Consider the following 16,443-nt stretch of genomic DNA (forward strand, 5'->3'; position numbering starts at 1 on the left):
AACCTTAAGGAGTAGAAGCCAGGTGTACAGACTGGTGTCCATGTGGGATGGACAAAAACAAAGACCAGAAGATGGTGGTGTTAGAAGCCAGGTGTACAGACTGGTCTCCATGTGGGATGGACAAAAACAAAGACCAGAAGATGGTGGTGTTAGAAGCCAGGTGTACAGACTGGTGTCCATGTGGGATGGACAAAAACAAAGACCGGAAAATGATGGTGATAGAAGCCAGTAAGTGCAGACTGGTGTCTATGTGGAATGGACAAAGACCACAAAATGGTGGTGTTTGAAGCCAATAAGTACAGATTGGTATTCATGTAGAATAGACAATTGACTAGTCAGATGAAGTAATAGTGGCCAGTTGATTTGTGGATAGATTCAAGTTTTGAAATTTCCGGGAACTGTGAATACGGTCCGGAAATAGCGAACACATTTGCTTCAATTCGGAAACTGCGAACACGGTCCCCTGGGGTGTAAGTCAATAACAACAGACAGACAGACAGACAGACAGACAGACAGACAGACACACACACAGACACGTCGAAATTAGAACCTCTCCGTGACATACGTCACTCGGAGAGGTAAAAACTCTATGTTGCTAGTATTTATATACGGATTAGTGTAAGATTCGTTTCGTGGCCCGTTGTTTCTAAAGGGTGAATGAAATGGATAAAACATCGAAATCGTAAACAAAATTTTAACTATATTGTTAAGATCGAGATTCAACTGAATGGGTGACCCCCTTGCGGATATCGAAAGTTTTGAGGGGTTCTAAATCGACTAAGATAAACGTACATGATTATTAGGAGTGAATGGCCCCTCGTATTTTCATTATCTCGATCAATATGATTGTTTTTGATAAACGAAGAATTAAAGTGTAAAATGTTGAAATTTTTAAACTTTCAAAAATTGATATAACGGAATTTTTATTTTTAAATGATATTTTATCAGTAAAACAGATTCAAATATGGTTATCTGCCCATTTCAATATCCCTTTGAAATTGGGCAGACGCGGAACTTGACCGTAAATGTTTAACATCCGATTTAGACAAATAAACAAAATCACAAATAAATAAATAAATAAAGTAAATAAAAATGAGATAAAATTTAGAAAGAAAAGTGATTGAAGTATTTCATTCTCCCTTTTTATGCGCAGATTAGAAACTCTTAACTTAAGACAGACCGTATTTAGAAGTTGGTAACAATTCCGGTTTAAACAATAAACAAAAATAAAAAAAATCACAAACAAATAAATAAAAATGAGACTTACTCGATTGTTTCGCCGATTGGTTTCGATAATCAGTGGCTCCCACATGATTGGCGGCGGCTCCCGCTCCCGTGACTCCCGTACTGGAATTAGCTCCTTCCGTTGGGCTTCGACGGGAAGCGCTTTGTTGTTGTTGGTCAACTTCTCCAGCGCCTCCGATGATATTTTCGGCCGATTCTTGACGCTCGTTGACGGCCGAAGTCATTTCGTGCATCGTGGATACCGATGAACCAGCGGGAACCGGTGCCATACCACCCTGGTTCATCAGTAAGCCCTGCAAAAGAATTTTTTTTTAAAAAATTAGGGTTAAAGTTAGGGTTAGGGCTAGGGTTAGGAGCATAAGGGTAGCCATAGTTCAGGGAGAGTCTGGGAGTAGCAACGTTGAACACGTGTTCCAGTATAGCAGCAGCGTTGTGCGCTACACAATAAACACGTTTTAAAACATATGGAGTAGTAAGGGAAAATCACACGAAATAATTGGAGGGAAATCACACGAAATAGACAGGGAAAAATCACAGGAATTTATCAGGGAAAATCACAAGAAATAATTAGAGGGAAATCACAAGAAATAGTCAGGGAAAATAACACGAAATAGACAGGGGGAATCACAAGGATTTATCAGGGAAAATCACAGGAATTTATCAGGAGAAATAGTCAGGGAAAATCAATTTAACGAAATAGGTAAAACCTGCAAAAACCTTTATATTTAAAATTGCGCCACTCCGCGTAACATATTAAAATAAAAAAGTTATACATTACCCAATAAGACCAAAATAAATCCATAATTAAAAACTAGTCCCTTAATTAACAAACTAACTAATTAATTAATTATTTAAAATCAATTTAAGTGGATCACGTTGAGCTGGAATAGATAGACCGGACGTCCGTCCCAACTTGACTGTCGCATCTACTACGATAATATGATAATTTTACAATGGCGACTTTTATCGTTTTGTTCGAGCTCGAGCCTCAAAGTTTCTTTTATTTAATTTCTCAGATAATCTTTAATATTTGGAGTTTGGATTACTTTTGGGCAGATGAGTGTAATTCAAATATTTTTCAAATTCAAGACTTGATATTTTAGAACTTTGGAATTTTATTAATAATAGAATATATTTCTTATCTATCTCTCTCTCATTATAGATTATATTTTAATTTTTAAAAGTTTCCAAAATTTCACTCCTACCCGCTTTATTTTCGCGACCCCGTGCGCATTTGTTTAATTAAAAATTCGTCTCAAATTGGGTATAAGCCTAAGATCCTTGTACAGGGTTATTTTTCATTTGAATGTATTTTAATTTAAACATATGGTTATTGCGTAATTTTATGAAATTTACTTTGGATATCTAAATTTTCCCACGATCTTTATTTGCTATATTTACCTTTTACGAAATAAATAAATTTTACAGTGGGGCTATTTTTGTGGTTTGGGTCAAAGGTGATAAAAACAAACATGATTTAATTTGACCTTCTGTGAGAACAGGTTGCTACATGGAAAATTTATGGAATTTTAAAATGTCTTAAAAGTCATTATTGAATTAATACAGGGATACGTTTAATTTTAGAAGTAGGAATGGAGAACAGAGTAATTTGGGCGCGCGTCAAAGTCCCGGACCCCCTTCCACGGGACGGAGGGGGGTATGAAAGAAGAGGCGGGTCATAGCGACAGAGGTAAAAAGGAAAAATTACGTATTTTTCGCCGTCCCCGTCAGCAACGTCATCAAAACGTAATTTAAATGAGTCAATAAGATAATTTAAACTTTTCGTTATTACGTGTTGGAGGGAGGGGCTCTATACTGGGCTATGAGTCGGACTGAAGTAAATACTAACCGTTCTCCATTCCTGCTTCTAAAATTACATCTAAAGCGTGCACTTCTTTAGCGTGTAGTTTAGGGTCTTTATACTTATAATATTGTAATAATAATGTAACAGAAAAAGGGAGTCAAGTTTGATGTGGCTAAAACGATTATAGCAAACTCTAGGGTTTCAAAATTAAACTGGTTAAGAAGGTATTTAAACGTTGAATAATAATAATAAAGAAAAGAGCACTTGGCGATGGTGGTGGTGGTGGTTTATTTTAGGCTTAACGAGGTCCTGCCCAAAAAGTCAACGGAAATAAAGGGTGTTTTGAATAACATTCCTCCCGAGAACGAGACACGCGACCACCCACCTATGTTTTACCCCTTAAACGAAAGAATTGCCAGAAATTACTGTAAGAATAAGATAGCAGTAAGCAAGTAACGCTCGCTGAGAAATAGAAGCGGATTAATTATGGAAGTTATCATTTCCTGTGAATAATGCATGAACTTTGTAAAAAGGTCCAGCAAATAATATTTATTTTTTGTGATCAAATTAGCATAAATTATGATTGCAATGAGCTTACATTATATACTTCCCTCTTCCCCACGCCTACCTTTAAACAGTAATCACCTTGAAAGAAATTATTTTTGAAATTACGACCTTGAACCCAAACAGATCTTCTAATTATTTATGTCCATGCCTATAAAGCGCCTAGCTTAATTTAAACATAGACTTCAAGGAAATTAAATTTTCCCTTATAAGGGACACAGTTTTCGAGTTAAGATTGTACATAGTATTTTACGGATGACCCCTTAAATTTAATTAATTAAAAAACTGATTTAGACAATTATTTCTAATTTAATTAAGGGGTCATCCCTAAAACACTTAAATCAAATCATAACACTCTAAAACAGTGTCCCTTGTGGTAAACAAAATGGAGATAGAAGTATAGAACATTTTCGACTCAAAATAAATTTCCCAAATTAAGAACACTGCACCTTAATTAATTAATTGATTTATGAATGCAGATTTATCAGAAACCCCCTGTATTTAAATTAATATTGTATCGTAAGTAATCAAGCAATTTTCCCATCCCTTAATACGATTGAGAAGAATATTTATAAGAGATCCACGATGATGAAATACCTAAAGAGATAACTTCAAATTTAATTCATATTAAAAATATAAAAATAAAAAAATAAAGAAATTCCATATGACTCGGTTGATTATTAGAGAGGACTTCATCTGAAGTGAGGTGGGACCCGAATATAAAAAGAATTATAAGAAACACAAAACTGGGAGCGCGCTTTTAATATATATGTTTATTCAAAAATGTCGAATTATATTTTACATTGCGAAATCGTTAACGTTAACCTAACCCCCCATATAGAGTAGTGGCACTCCATGTTAACTACCCATAGAGCTTAATACAGTCAAAGGCAAGTAGGTGCCATTACTCTATTTAATTTCTTTCCAACTTAACACCCCGGTCTTCTTCTTATCCTTTGCCAATAATTTTAAAATTTATACGTATTTTTTTTCTTTCCCATTCAACTTTTTGAAATGTCAGAAAAATTCCTTTTTTTTTTTTTTTTTGTTCCCTTTGGTTTGGTTCTTCCTTCATTTTCTCTCGTGGATGCGTGCGAATTTGTGTGATGGGAAGTTCAAGTGTATATCTCTCTCTTTTATGGCTATACCACCTTAAGCTAAAGCTGAAGCTAAAGAAAGCTAAAGGCCATTCGAAACCCAGGAGGGTGGATCTTTACCCGTCTTTAGAGATGGATAGATGTTTTTAAAAAGGGAGGATGAAACGCCAATCTAAACCGTTTCAGTTCTTTTAAGGTAAGCTCCGGACGTTCGTATCAGAGAGAATTTAGCAAGAGGAGTAGGGGGTTTTAAACTTTAGAAGGTGAATCAGAGAGAATATTAAGAGATAGGAGTGGAAGTTTAAGCTTGAAAAGGCGGGTTTTTGGTCGAATCAGAGAGAATCTAGGTAGAGGAGTTGCTGGTTAAGCTTGAGGAGTTTTTTGGTCGAATCAGAGAGAATATAGGAAGAGGAGTGGGGGTTTTAAGCTTTAGAAGGTGAATCAGAGAGAATATAGAGAGATAGGAGTGGAATTTTAAGCTTGAAAAGGCGGGTTTTTGGTCGAATCAGAGAGAATGTATTAAGATTAGTAGGGGGTTAAGCTTGAGAAGGAGTGTTTTTTGGTCGAATCAGAGAGAATTTAGCAAGAGGAGTAGCGGATTAAGCTTGAAAAGGCGCGTTTTTTGGTCGAATCAGAGAGAATTTAGCAAGAGGAGTAGCGGATTAAGCTTGAAAAGGCGCGTTTTGGTCGAATCAGTGAGAATGTAGTTAGAGCTGTAGCAACATATTCTTGAGAAGGTGAATCAGAGAGAATATAACTATAGGAGTCGAAGCTAAAGGCTTAAAAAGTTAGTTTCCGTTTTCTCTAACATCACATTATTTTTGGTAACCACGTAAACGTTCCCATGATTGTCTAATACGGTTTTGGTTTCAATTCATTGGGATTAAAGGGTTAATGTCATTCATCTTCGTATAGCTTTAACTAAGAGTAAATAAGCATTAATGAAATAGGATATGAAGTTCATATTTATGGGTATATCCAATATCCGTTTGCAAATATTAGCTTCGTATCCCGTTCAAAGTTAACTTAAAATACATGTAACGCAAAACGATTTTAACATTCAACATTATATAATTAAGGTAAGGCCTATGCATACTTCTTCTCATTTGGAAAGTCTGGGAAGAATCTACTTAGGATTTTTGTAAATTCCCTGATTAGGCTAAATAAATTTTAGCGAACTGTAAATTAAGAATTATCTCCCTAATTCAAATATTATACTTTTTAATTTTTTTTAATATTGGAAAAACCCTGATTTGTTTATTTATCATTTATTGAATTAAAGCTGGGTAAATTTTTTATTTTAGATTGACTTTGGGGATAAAGGGAGCCACTTATCTCATCCTAAAGACAATTATTTAGATTTCTTATAAGTTAAAATAAATAATGAGATAGGCCTAATTCATTATAGGAAAAATTTATGTGACGTAACTGACTGATTATACCTCAAAAGAACAAAAGGAAATTAATATTATAAATAAAATAAATGATATCAGGGATAAATTTAATTTTAGAAGTAGGAATGGAGAACAGAGTAATATCTGGGCGCACGTCAAAATCCCGGACGGACCCCCTTCCACGGACGGATGGGGGATGAAAGAAGAGACGGATGGGTCATAGCGACAGAGGTAAAAAGGAATTACGTATTTTTCGCCGTCCCCGTCAGCAACGTCATCAAAACGTAGGGTTTAAGTCAGCCAATAAGATAATTTAAACTTTTCGTTATTACGTGTTGGAGGGAGGGGCTCTATACTGGGGGGGGGGCTATGAGTCGGAATAACTGATTCCCGTCATATTCCATTCCTACTTCTAAAATTAAATCTATCCCTGGTAACGGTTAAGTAAACTTTTCAGTGGACCATTTTTAAAGTAATTTTATAATGTCTTTTATATATCATGTGAAAGAAGTTAATCATCCCTTTATCCACGGGGATAGGCATGATTTTTGTCCATTGAAAATCGCAAATCCTAGGTTTGAAATCCTGTTAAAGCCCTTTTTTTTGTGTCCGTTCGTTTTGGTGGGCCACACTATCAAAGCCAAAAAGCTGTAAATCCCGGGTAATTATAGGCTCGGCGTCTTTCGTTTTTTTTTTTTTTTTTACCAAAAACTGCAAGAAAAACCTTCCAACTCGCTACATCCACTTTTCTTTTCAATGGTTCCTATATTTTTCTAAAGATTTCTCCAAAACCTTTTACAAATCTTTTTGGGGGATGTACCATCATCCAAAAAAGAGGGGTTGGATACTTTCGAAACCCGAAGCGCAGTCCGGAGATTTAGGTTGGGTAATTGTACATGTTGAAGGAATAGGTGGTGGATTTAAAGGACTAGTTGTTGGTCAAAATGGTGGTAAATTAATAAAGGGATAGGTGGTAAAAATGGTGGTATATTAAAGGAATAATTGGTAAAATGGTGGTAAATTAAAGGAATAGGTGGTAAAAATGGTGGTATATTAAAGGAATAATTGGTAAAATGGTGGTAAATTAAAGGAATAGGTGGTAAAAATGGTGGTATATTAAAGGAATAATTGGTAAAAAGGTGGTAAAGTAAAGGAATAGTAGGTAAAATGGTGGTAAATTATAGGAAAAGTGGGTAATAATGGTGGTAAATTAAAGAAATAGTAGGTAAAATTGAGGTAGATTAATAAAGAAATAGTAGGTAAAATTGAGGTAGATTAATGAAGAAATAGTAGGTAAAATTGAAGTAGATTAATAAAGAAATAGTTGGTCAAAATGGTGGTAGAGTGGATTTAATGAATAGTTGGTCAAACAAGAATATTCGGTCAAAATGGTGTTAGACACGACTGGTTGAGAAAATCATCCCTAGTTAATTCTATAGTAATATCCGACCTCTCGTATATTTTCATAGAAATCCACGGATGGTAAACGAAGCTAAGAGTTTGGCTTCCGCGGGACCCCTAGGGTATTTTCAAGGTCAATTTTAACTCTCCTAGAAATATCGAAAACCCGTGCTTCGATAGAATTTGACATGCACCCAAACGCCAAACCAAAGCGCAATTTACAAAATATTTCGATGGGAGGAGATTGAAGCCTGTATGGGAACTGTTTCTGTTTATATATATACACTATATGTATAAAAGAAACCCCTGCACAGAGATCAACCCGAAAAAGCCAAAAGTCAAAACCATAATCCTCGTAGATTAAGTAATTATATACGCGTTGCAAACTCCGATTGAATCGACATCTCCTGTTATAATTCACCCGGAATATGCCATTCTTATAAGGCTTATAAGATATAAAATGTATGGATAAACGCGGTTTATGTTTATCTATGTTAGACTTAATCTCATTGCAAATTATGGTAGCGAATTTATTAGGAATCTATGAAATTTGAAGCAAAAAATAAAAGGGGATTTTTTTTTTTGATTTTTTGCCTTGATGTATTTAAATAAATAAATAACGCTTTAGAAGATTTCAAAACTTAACTTGAAAATACCGAAATATCGTAATTATATCACGTGTTCAAAAACACACGGGATGCCATTTGCCATTGATAAAATTTATAAAGGTGTTCTTTGATAATTTTGATTTAAAGGTATGATTTCAAGTTAATTTGTTTATAGAGATTTAAAATAAATTATTTCAAGTTAATGTTTAATAGGAAATTAAACGAACACTTGAGTAAATCTTGAGTAATTTCATTTATAGATATTTTAATTAAAATTGAGGTATGATTATTTCCTTTAATTATATTTAAAGGAATAGTTTAAAGTTAATTCCTTTACTGATATTTAAAGGAATAGTTTAAAGTTAATTCCTTTACTGATATTTAAAGGAATAGTTTAAAGTTAATTCCTTTACTGATATTTAAAGGAATAGTTTAAAGTTAATTCCTTTACTGATATTTAAAGGAACAGTTTAAAGTTAATTCCTTTACTGATATTTAAAGGAATAGTTTAAAGTTAATTCCTTTACAGATATTTAAAGGAATAGTTTAAAGTTAATTCCTTTACAGATATTTAAAGGAATAGCCCAAATTAATTCCTTTACAGATATTTAAAGGAATAGCCCAAATTAATTCCCTTACAGATATTTAAAGGAATAGCCCAAATTAATTCCCTTACAGATATTTAAAGGAATAGCCCAAATTAATTCCCTTACAGATATTTAAAGGAATAGCCCAAATTAATTCCTTCACAGATATTTAAAGGAAAAGCCCTAATTAATTCCCTTACAGATATTTAAAGGAAAAGCCCTAATTAATTTCCTTACAGATATTTAAAGGAAAAGCCCAAATTAATTCCTTTACAGAAATTTAAAGGAATAGCCCAAATTAATTCCCTTACAGATATTTAAAGGAATAGCCCAAATTAATTCCCTTACAGATATTTAAAGGAATAGCCCAAATTAATTCCTTCACAGATATTTAAAGGAAAAGCCCTAATTAATTCCCTTACAGATATTTAAAGGAAAAGCCCTAATTAATTTCCTTACAGATATTTAAAGGAAAAGCCCAAATTAATTCCTTTACAGAAATTTAAAGGAATAGCCCACATTAATTCCTTTACAGATATTTAGAGGAAAAGCCCAAATTAATTCCTTTACAGATATTTAAAGGAATAGCCCACATTAATTCCTTTACAGATATTTAAAGGAATAAGCCACATTAATTCCTTATAAGTATTTAAAGGAATACGACAGCTCCATTTCCTTGTCAAATATTTAAAGGAATATGACAACACCAATTCCTTCTTAGTCATTTAAAAGTCATAATCCTTAAATTTTAATAATAATTTAATTTCCGTATCACCTTTGCCTTATACCAAAATGAAAAGCCCCAAAAAAATAAAACTGTAGGCTAAGCATCTTCCAGACTGCAAACCTTAAACCCTAAAAACGTAAAGCCAGGCAGGCAAAGAGATGGAGAAGAGAAATACGCCTTAGGGATTGATTATTACATATCCTATATATCCCTATATCCATCCCCCCTTTTTGAGCCAAGGCCCGAAAGCCATCTTATAAAATCAAGCTAACCCGGCGGAAATCTCTCTTGTCTCTCTTACAGTACTTTCCCAATCCAAAAGTTCACATCCCATCCCGTTAGCCGTTACATTAAAGATGCGTTTAAGCAGACGAGATGAGAGATAATACAGAGACCGACCGACTGACCGCTTTCCCCTTACTGATTTTTATGTCAACAAAACATGGACGGACGTTGGACCGTTGACATTAAAACGACATAATCCTACACTGTCTATGGATAATCTTCGATTAGCTCCCGAGGCTCCGGGAGTATTTTCCCGGCGCTCTCTTCCTTTTCGGATCGGAAAAGATCGAGAGATCTCCGCTTAGCCTTACGAAAAACCCCCGTAGCAAAGGCTTAACGCGTTACGACCGATGCCGCCGCCGCCGCTCTTCGGAGTCCGAGACCGTTTTCTTTTCCTATTGCATCTTTCTTTAAGATTTTGGGTGGTTTGATTCTCGTAATTTATTTATAAATTACATTGGTAATTTAGGGGGTTGAATAGTAATTAACGCAGTGGGTAATCAGTAATCTAACGGGGGTATGGATTACGATGTGGAGGATTAAAGGAAAGGATTTTTAGAAAAGCAAACGGATAAGGATTACAACCAGCCTAGGGGGACGACGGGGTTAGGGGGGATTAACCGAGGCCCTGCCCCCATTTTTTTACCGGTGATAATTAAGGGATGGGGTGATAATTAAATTATTAATTACCTGAGGTAATTGGCTTCGATAATTTTCCGCCACAAATGCCTCCGCAATTTCGACCAGAACACTTTGAAAGTCCATTGTTTTGTTTTTTTTTTATTTAATTTGGGGGGTGTTTTACGACATTAAGGGTTAAGACGATGTCACTGGTGTCTCGGAGAGTTAAGCAGTTGGACGGGGCAAGTTTACGCGTGTGTGTGTTGCGTCCAACCGCGTGTCCATTCAACTAAACGCTAGGAATATTCAAGGAACCATTGACAGCTCCCAACATACTCGTTACGATCTCTATGACAAACTGCCTTCAGATTTTCCATGGACGCGCGATGAAAAGCAAAGGTTGGCTTTTTTCAAGACTAGACCGTTCCCACTGGTGGATAACGCGGCTCCCTCTGGCAGTACTCGCCGAACTACACTACCGCCTACTGAAGACGTTTGCCGACTCTCGGCTTCTCGGAGGGATTTACTTACGCGTTTAGTTTAATCATAGTTAAGTTTGGACTAACGACTCCCGAGTTTATCTATTTTACTTTGGAGGGGAAGTATCATTCATGGAAGACCGGTGGTTTACTGGATTTGGGCTATGGGCTCGGGCGTTATAGCCCCTGTGGAACACTCTAGTAGAAGCCGTCTGTCGTCTGCTTACGATTTCTTAATAGGAGGGGCTTAGGAAAAATCGATTCTTTTGGTTTGCCCGCCGCCCGGGTTGTACTGGTTAAGGGGAAATTATGTATGGAGTTTTACAGGCTACTTAAATAACTTTCTCTCTGATAAAGGACTTTTTAGGCATATCTAGAATTGATTTAATTTCGAAAAACTTAAATGGAACAATAATAATGTGAACAATAATGATATATGAAGTTCTGTTAGTATTAGTAATATCAGGGAAATTAATTTTATTAATAGTTAGAATGATCTTTATAGCAGCCATATCATTTAAGTCTCGTAAAAATCTCTACAAGATGATAACCACTCCCTCTATTCCACTCCCGTCCCTGATGCATCCTTCCTCCATGTTTTTAAAAGAGATGAATCGATAAAGGTAGAGCTCGAGCACGTAGATAAGCTAGCCGCCCTCGCTCTGTCGTTCATCTCTCACTGTTTTAAAACCAATTTAACGTTAACCCTAACAATTAAATCATGATTAAACTTCGCCTAATCGTTTCTTTAACATTTATATACTTTTTAACACAATGTAGCGCTTTTAAAGATGGCGAAAAGGTAGGATCATCTTCGTTTCTGGCCTTACGTTACTAAGCCTTGGTTTATGCCATATCATATTCATAAATTATAAAACACGGGCTTTCCTGTCTAGCACTTGTTAATAATTTAAGTGTAAATTATGATTAAGTTAGCCCACGTACTGTTTGATTGAAAAGGTTATAAATTATTGTTTATTTATTTATTTATCTGTTTGTTTGTATTACAGGTGACGCTGTATGTAAATAAAGTCGGACCTTATTTTAATCCACATGAAACTTATCATTATTATAAGCTTCCTGTTTGCAGACCAGAAAAGGTAATGAAATATTGTTTATGATTACCTGGTGTAAAGGTACATGTACGCCTACGTTATAGTTAGTTTTTTACGTGTAGTAGATGAGAGTGTATGGGTAATTACTAACTGTAAATCTTAATTAGTATAATTGGCATTTATTTATTTGCAATTATTTTAAGTGTTTATTCTTGTCCCTCGGTGATAAATTTACACATTCATTACTGGTTGCTTGTGAGTTTTTTAAAGTATAGTATTCAATTTAAATATTGTTACAAGTAATTAGTAGTTTAATTAAAATGTACGTGAAATATTTATTATAACTTCCGAAATTTCCCGCTTGGCGCCGCCACGTTACAAGGCCCCTAAATGTTAATTTCTCCTTTCTGCTTCTCCTTCTATCTCTTCCGAGATGAGAGAGAGATTATCTAATGATGTGTATTTATTCACTCTCTCCACGCAAGTTCACATAAGTGAAATTAATTAAGTTAAAAAATCCTTATTCCTCAAAAAATTAAGGGTTGGGTTGCCTAAAATGTCAGGGATTTTAAAAATAGGACAAAAATGTCAGAAACTTAAAAGTAAGAGCAAAACGTAAGGGATTTTAAAAATAGGACCAAAATGTCAGGGATTTTAAAATATAGACATAATGGTCAGGGATTTTAAAATATAGGCAAAAACATCAGGGATTTTAAAAAATAAGGCAAAATGGTCAGGGATTTTAAAATATAGACAAAATGGTCAGGGATTTTAATATATAGACAAAATGGTCAGGGATTTTAATATATAGACAAAATGGTCAGGGATTTTAATATATAGACAAAATGGTCAGGTATTTTAAAATATAGACAAAATGGTCAGGGATTTTAAAATATAGACAAAGTGGTCAGGGATTTTAAAATGTAGACAAAATGGTCAGGGATTTTAAAATGTAGACAAAATGGTCAGGGATTTTAAAATGTAGACAAAATGGTCAAGGATTTTAAAAATAGGCCAAAACGTCAGGGATTTTAAAAAATAGGCCGAAAAGGGTCAATGATTTTTAATAATAGGCGAAAAAAAGTCAGAAAACTTTAAAAAATCAAATTTAAGAAGATAATTAGGGAAAACCTGTAAAAATCAGTCAGAAATTTGAATCTAAAAATTTAATTTCAAAATTAATACAAACCCAGAGAAACTTAATTAAATTTAACTACCTACTTACTTAATCGACGATTATCATGATTAGACACGCTAACCATTTAAATCTTAATGATATGATCCCATCCTTAATGTTCTCTCCTGGAATTAAACCCCAAACCCTAAACTTTATACAAGATTGTCCCATGCAGAGAAAAAGAACTTCCTTTCTCTCTCTCCTATCCCATATTCCTAAAGAAAAGGACCAGTGGGTAACAACTTTAAAACGGCCTGAAACGGAGGAAGGGGGGTTAGGGGGAGAGGTCAAAGTTTCACCAAGGAAAGGAAAGGAACCCCTTATCTAAAGTACTGGCAGTTTAAAACGTGGTGGCATAATCTGTGTGTGTAGTAGAAGATCCTTAGCGCTCCCGGCTTACCATATCAGTTTCCTTCTGTATATACTATCTTACTACGCCCGGGTTTTTTTTAGTGCTATTCCCTTTTTTAAAGTCGGTTATGACTGTCCCTAGAATTTGAATAACTATTTCAACAAAGTTTAAAGTCACCATCACCACCCATTGCTGCACTATAAGTAACCTCAGTTCAATAAGTATAGCAGTGATGATAGGCCGAATTTTCCAGTGTTATACAGTCTGGGTGTTTGTTCCAAAAATTAAATGGTAATACTGTACAGTGGGTTATATCAAAAGTGCATAGATAACAAGAAAAAGTGTACACTACTTCGGGTTTGCAATTTCTAGCCCTTGGTTGTTGATGCGATGTAAAATCATTTCAATAAGTATCGCAGTGAAGCCGAATTTTCCAGTGTTATACAGGGTGTTTTTTTAAAAAATGGTTTTACCGTACAATGGGTTCTATCAAAAGTACATAGATAAACAACCAAAAAGTGTACAATACTTTGTTAACGCAATTTCCAGCCCTTTGTTGTTGATGCCATGTAAAATAGATCATTACATACAGAGAAATCAACACAAAGGGGAAAGGGGTATTTTTATTCGCGCTAAGAAGCAACTCCAGGTGGAGCCCAACGCGAAGGCAAGCCAGCTCGCGCTGCCTCTAGCGGTGTTTCTTGGAGAGAGGGAAAATACCCCAATAGTGACCCCGTAAAAAACGGAGCTTTCTCATATTACACGGCATTAATAAGCTTTAATGAAGTTCCTACTTTTTTAAGTCCATAAACGTTTGGTTCTGTGGACGACGATTTTAAGTCGAAAATGTTCAATAACATTTTGCTCTAAGGGTCGTTGTTTTCAAGTTATGATTTACGGATGGCCCCTTAAAATTAACGTAAGAAACTTATAGACAACTAAGGGGTCGTCCGTAATACACTCCAATCATAACTTGTCAATGGTGCTCCTTAGAGCAAAATGTCATATAATAGAAGTTACATTTTGGACTCAAAATTGATTTCCCCATTGAGAGCTTTCAGTTGGAGGAGGAGCTGAGTCTCGTGACATAATTTACGCTGCCATATTGGTGGGTTTAAAGCAGTAATGAAGCTGAGACCACCCAATATGGCTACCGGAACAGCGGTAAGACTTAGGAGGGTGTGACGTACTACTATCACATCTGAAAGCTCTCTTTAGAACCATCCCATATTTGGGGTTTTCTCGCGTCTTTCTTACAGTTATTGTGTCACTTAGGATTGCACCTTTATCTGTCTTTTTTTTTATTCGGGTTTGGAGGGGGGGGGGCGGGAACTGGATCATTTAGAATGGTATGGATGATTTTTCGGGAGTCGCTTCGCCTTTTATTAAAGGAAAGTTTTGTTAAACCCTTTTCAAGACTGCAAAACATTCCACGTATTACTTTAGTATATAGAAGAAGGAGATATCAAACCAAAATCGAATAATAGTGTGTTAGGTTATGTTATAGTAGCAAAGAAGGAATTCCAGTTTGGAAAAATGGAGTTTTTACTACTTATGACTATTTCAAATCGTAACCCCCCCAACCGCCCCCGCCCTCTCTCGGCACGTGGAGCCAACCAGATTTTAATGTGTACGAGGGGTAGGTCACTAAGTTCATCCGTGGTTGAAGATTTTATTAAGTAAACTGGACGATTTTTAATCGAATTTTATCAAATATTATATGCGAGCTAGATGAAGAATGATTTTTTAATCAGAATTAATGAAAATTCATTTGGGAAATAAAGGAAACGAGTTGTTTAATGTTTTTAATCAATATTAGTTGACCTGAAAGTGGTTTTTTAATCAAAATAATTAATAAATTATGGTTGAAGATTTTATTAAGTAAATTCGACGATTTTTAATCGAATTTAATCAATTATTATATTCGAACTGAATGATTTTTAATTAGATTTAATGAAAATTAATTTGAGAAATAAAGGAAACGAGTTGTTTTATGTTTTTAATCAATATTATTTGACATGAAAGTGGTTTTTAATCAGAATAATTATTAAATCATCCTTGAACTACAAATATAAAATTAAAATTTTAATTTTAATAAATTTAATCAAGAATCATCCGCGATCTAATTAATCGAAGAAAGTTGTATCGCGGTAGAATTGAATTGAACGCGTCACAAATGACTTGTGTGCAACCCTTCTATAAATGACAAACTCGAGTGACGTATCCCTCGCCGGGTGCTAAAGAGATGAGGTAACCGTTGACTTATGGATAGAGACATTTTTTTCTTGACAAAGTTATACCTAGAAACCATTAATTTTAAAAAGTTTTTACCCTTGGAGTTTTGGTAGGCTGGTGCCCCAGGCCCCCGGGATATATATGCATTTGCGACGGAGGAGATACGGGGGTTTTTGAGGAAACCCATTTTAAACTAAAGCTATCCATACGAAACTTAGATTTCTCTGCACCTCAAATTTTTATTAACTTAGCCTGGTCGTTGGTTTCTAACCACCTCCTTTTTGTGGGGGGACCCTTGGGCGCGCGCACCTTTTCCCGCCTTTTTCTAATGATGGGTTGGAACTTGGAATAGACCTTAAGGGGACCCCAGCTAGTTCTGAATCATTCCGTTTTTTCACCTATTGTCGAGTTTTTTTTTTTTTTTTTAACTTCAAACATCCTTACCTTACCCCCAAAAATTTTCTTGATAAGCCGTGCTGGTTTTTTTTTATTATTTTTTTATATAAAAATAGCTTTATTGCGATATCCTGACCCCCCCTCCCGTTTTTACTAAGGCCTATTTCTTACTATATAAAATCTACATCCATGAATTTATACATTTCTGTAAGGAATATTAAAATTTTGACTTCATGGAGCAATTTTCACTCAACGTATCTAGGCGGATTTTGTTTCATTATGTATGACCAGGGATAGATTTAATTTTAGAAGTAGGAATGGAGAACAGAGTAATATCTGGGTGCGTGTCAAAGTCCCGGACCCCCTTCCACGGGACGGAGGGGGGGTATGAAAGAAGAGGCGGGTGGGGTCATAGC

At 35.2% G+C, this 16,443-nt stretch overlaps 2 protein-coding genes across 4 annotated transcripts in view; one reads left to right on the forward strand and one right to left on the reverse strand.

Annotated features, from left to right (window-relative positions):
* The window catches only part of LOC149718230 (homeobox protein dve-1-like), a 133,544-nt gene extending 122,512 nt beyond the window's left edge, over nucleotides 1–11,032 (reverse strand). For all 3 annotated transcript variants that reach the window (XM_089835067.1, XM_089835006.1, XM_089834928.1), the window contains exons 1-2: nucleotides 10,403–11,032; nucleotides 1,268–1,538 (exon numbers count right to left, since the gene is read on the reverse strand). In XM_089835067.1, the coding sequence (XP_089691193.1) occupies nucleotides 1,268–1,538; nucleotides 10,403–10,477 (346 nt within the window). In that variant the 5' untranslated portion in view covers nucleotides 10,478–11,032. The remainder of the gene's footprint in view (nucleotides 1–1,267; nucleotides 1,539–10,402) is intronic.
* Nucleotides 11,033–11,429: 397 nt separating this feature from the next.
* The window catches only part of LOC149718232 (transmembrane 9 superfamily member 1-like), a 55,376-nt gene continuing 50,362 nt past the window's right edge, over nucleotides 11,430–16,443 (forward strand). The window contains exons 1-2 of the mRNA XM_089835404.1: nucleotides 11,430–11,614; nucleotides 11,823–11,912. Coding sequence (XP_089691530.1) covers nucleotides 11,534–11,614; nucleotides 11,823–11,912 — 171 coding nt within the window. The 5' untranslated portion in view covers nucleotides 11,430–11,533. The remainder of the gene's footprint in view (nucleotides 11,615–11,822; nucleotides 11,913–16,443) is intronic.

This window comes from Phalangium opilio, unplaced genomic scaffold (assembly GCF_054372755.1).
Source record: "Phalangium opilio isolate 3A_F unplaced genomic scaffold, DU_Popi_V2 ptg000002l_1, whole genome shotgun sequence".
Taxonomy (NCBI): domain Eukaryota; kingdom Metazoa; phylum Arthropoda; class Arachnida; order Opiliones; family Phalangiidae; genus Phalangium; species Phalangium opilio.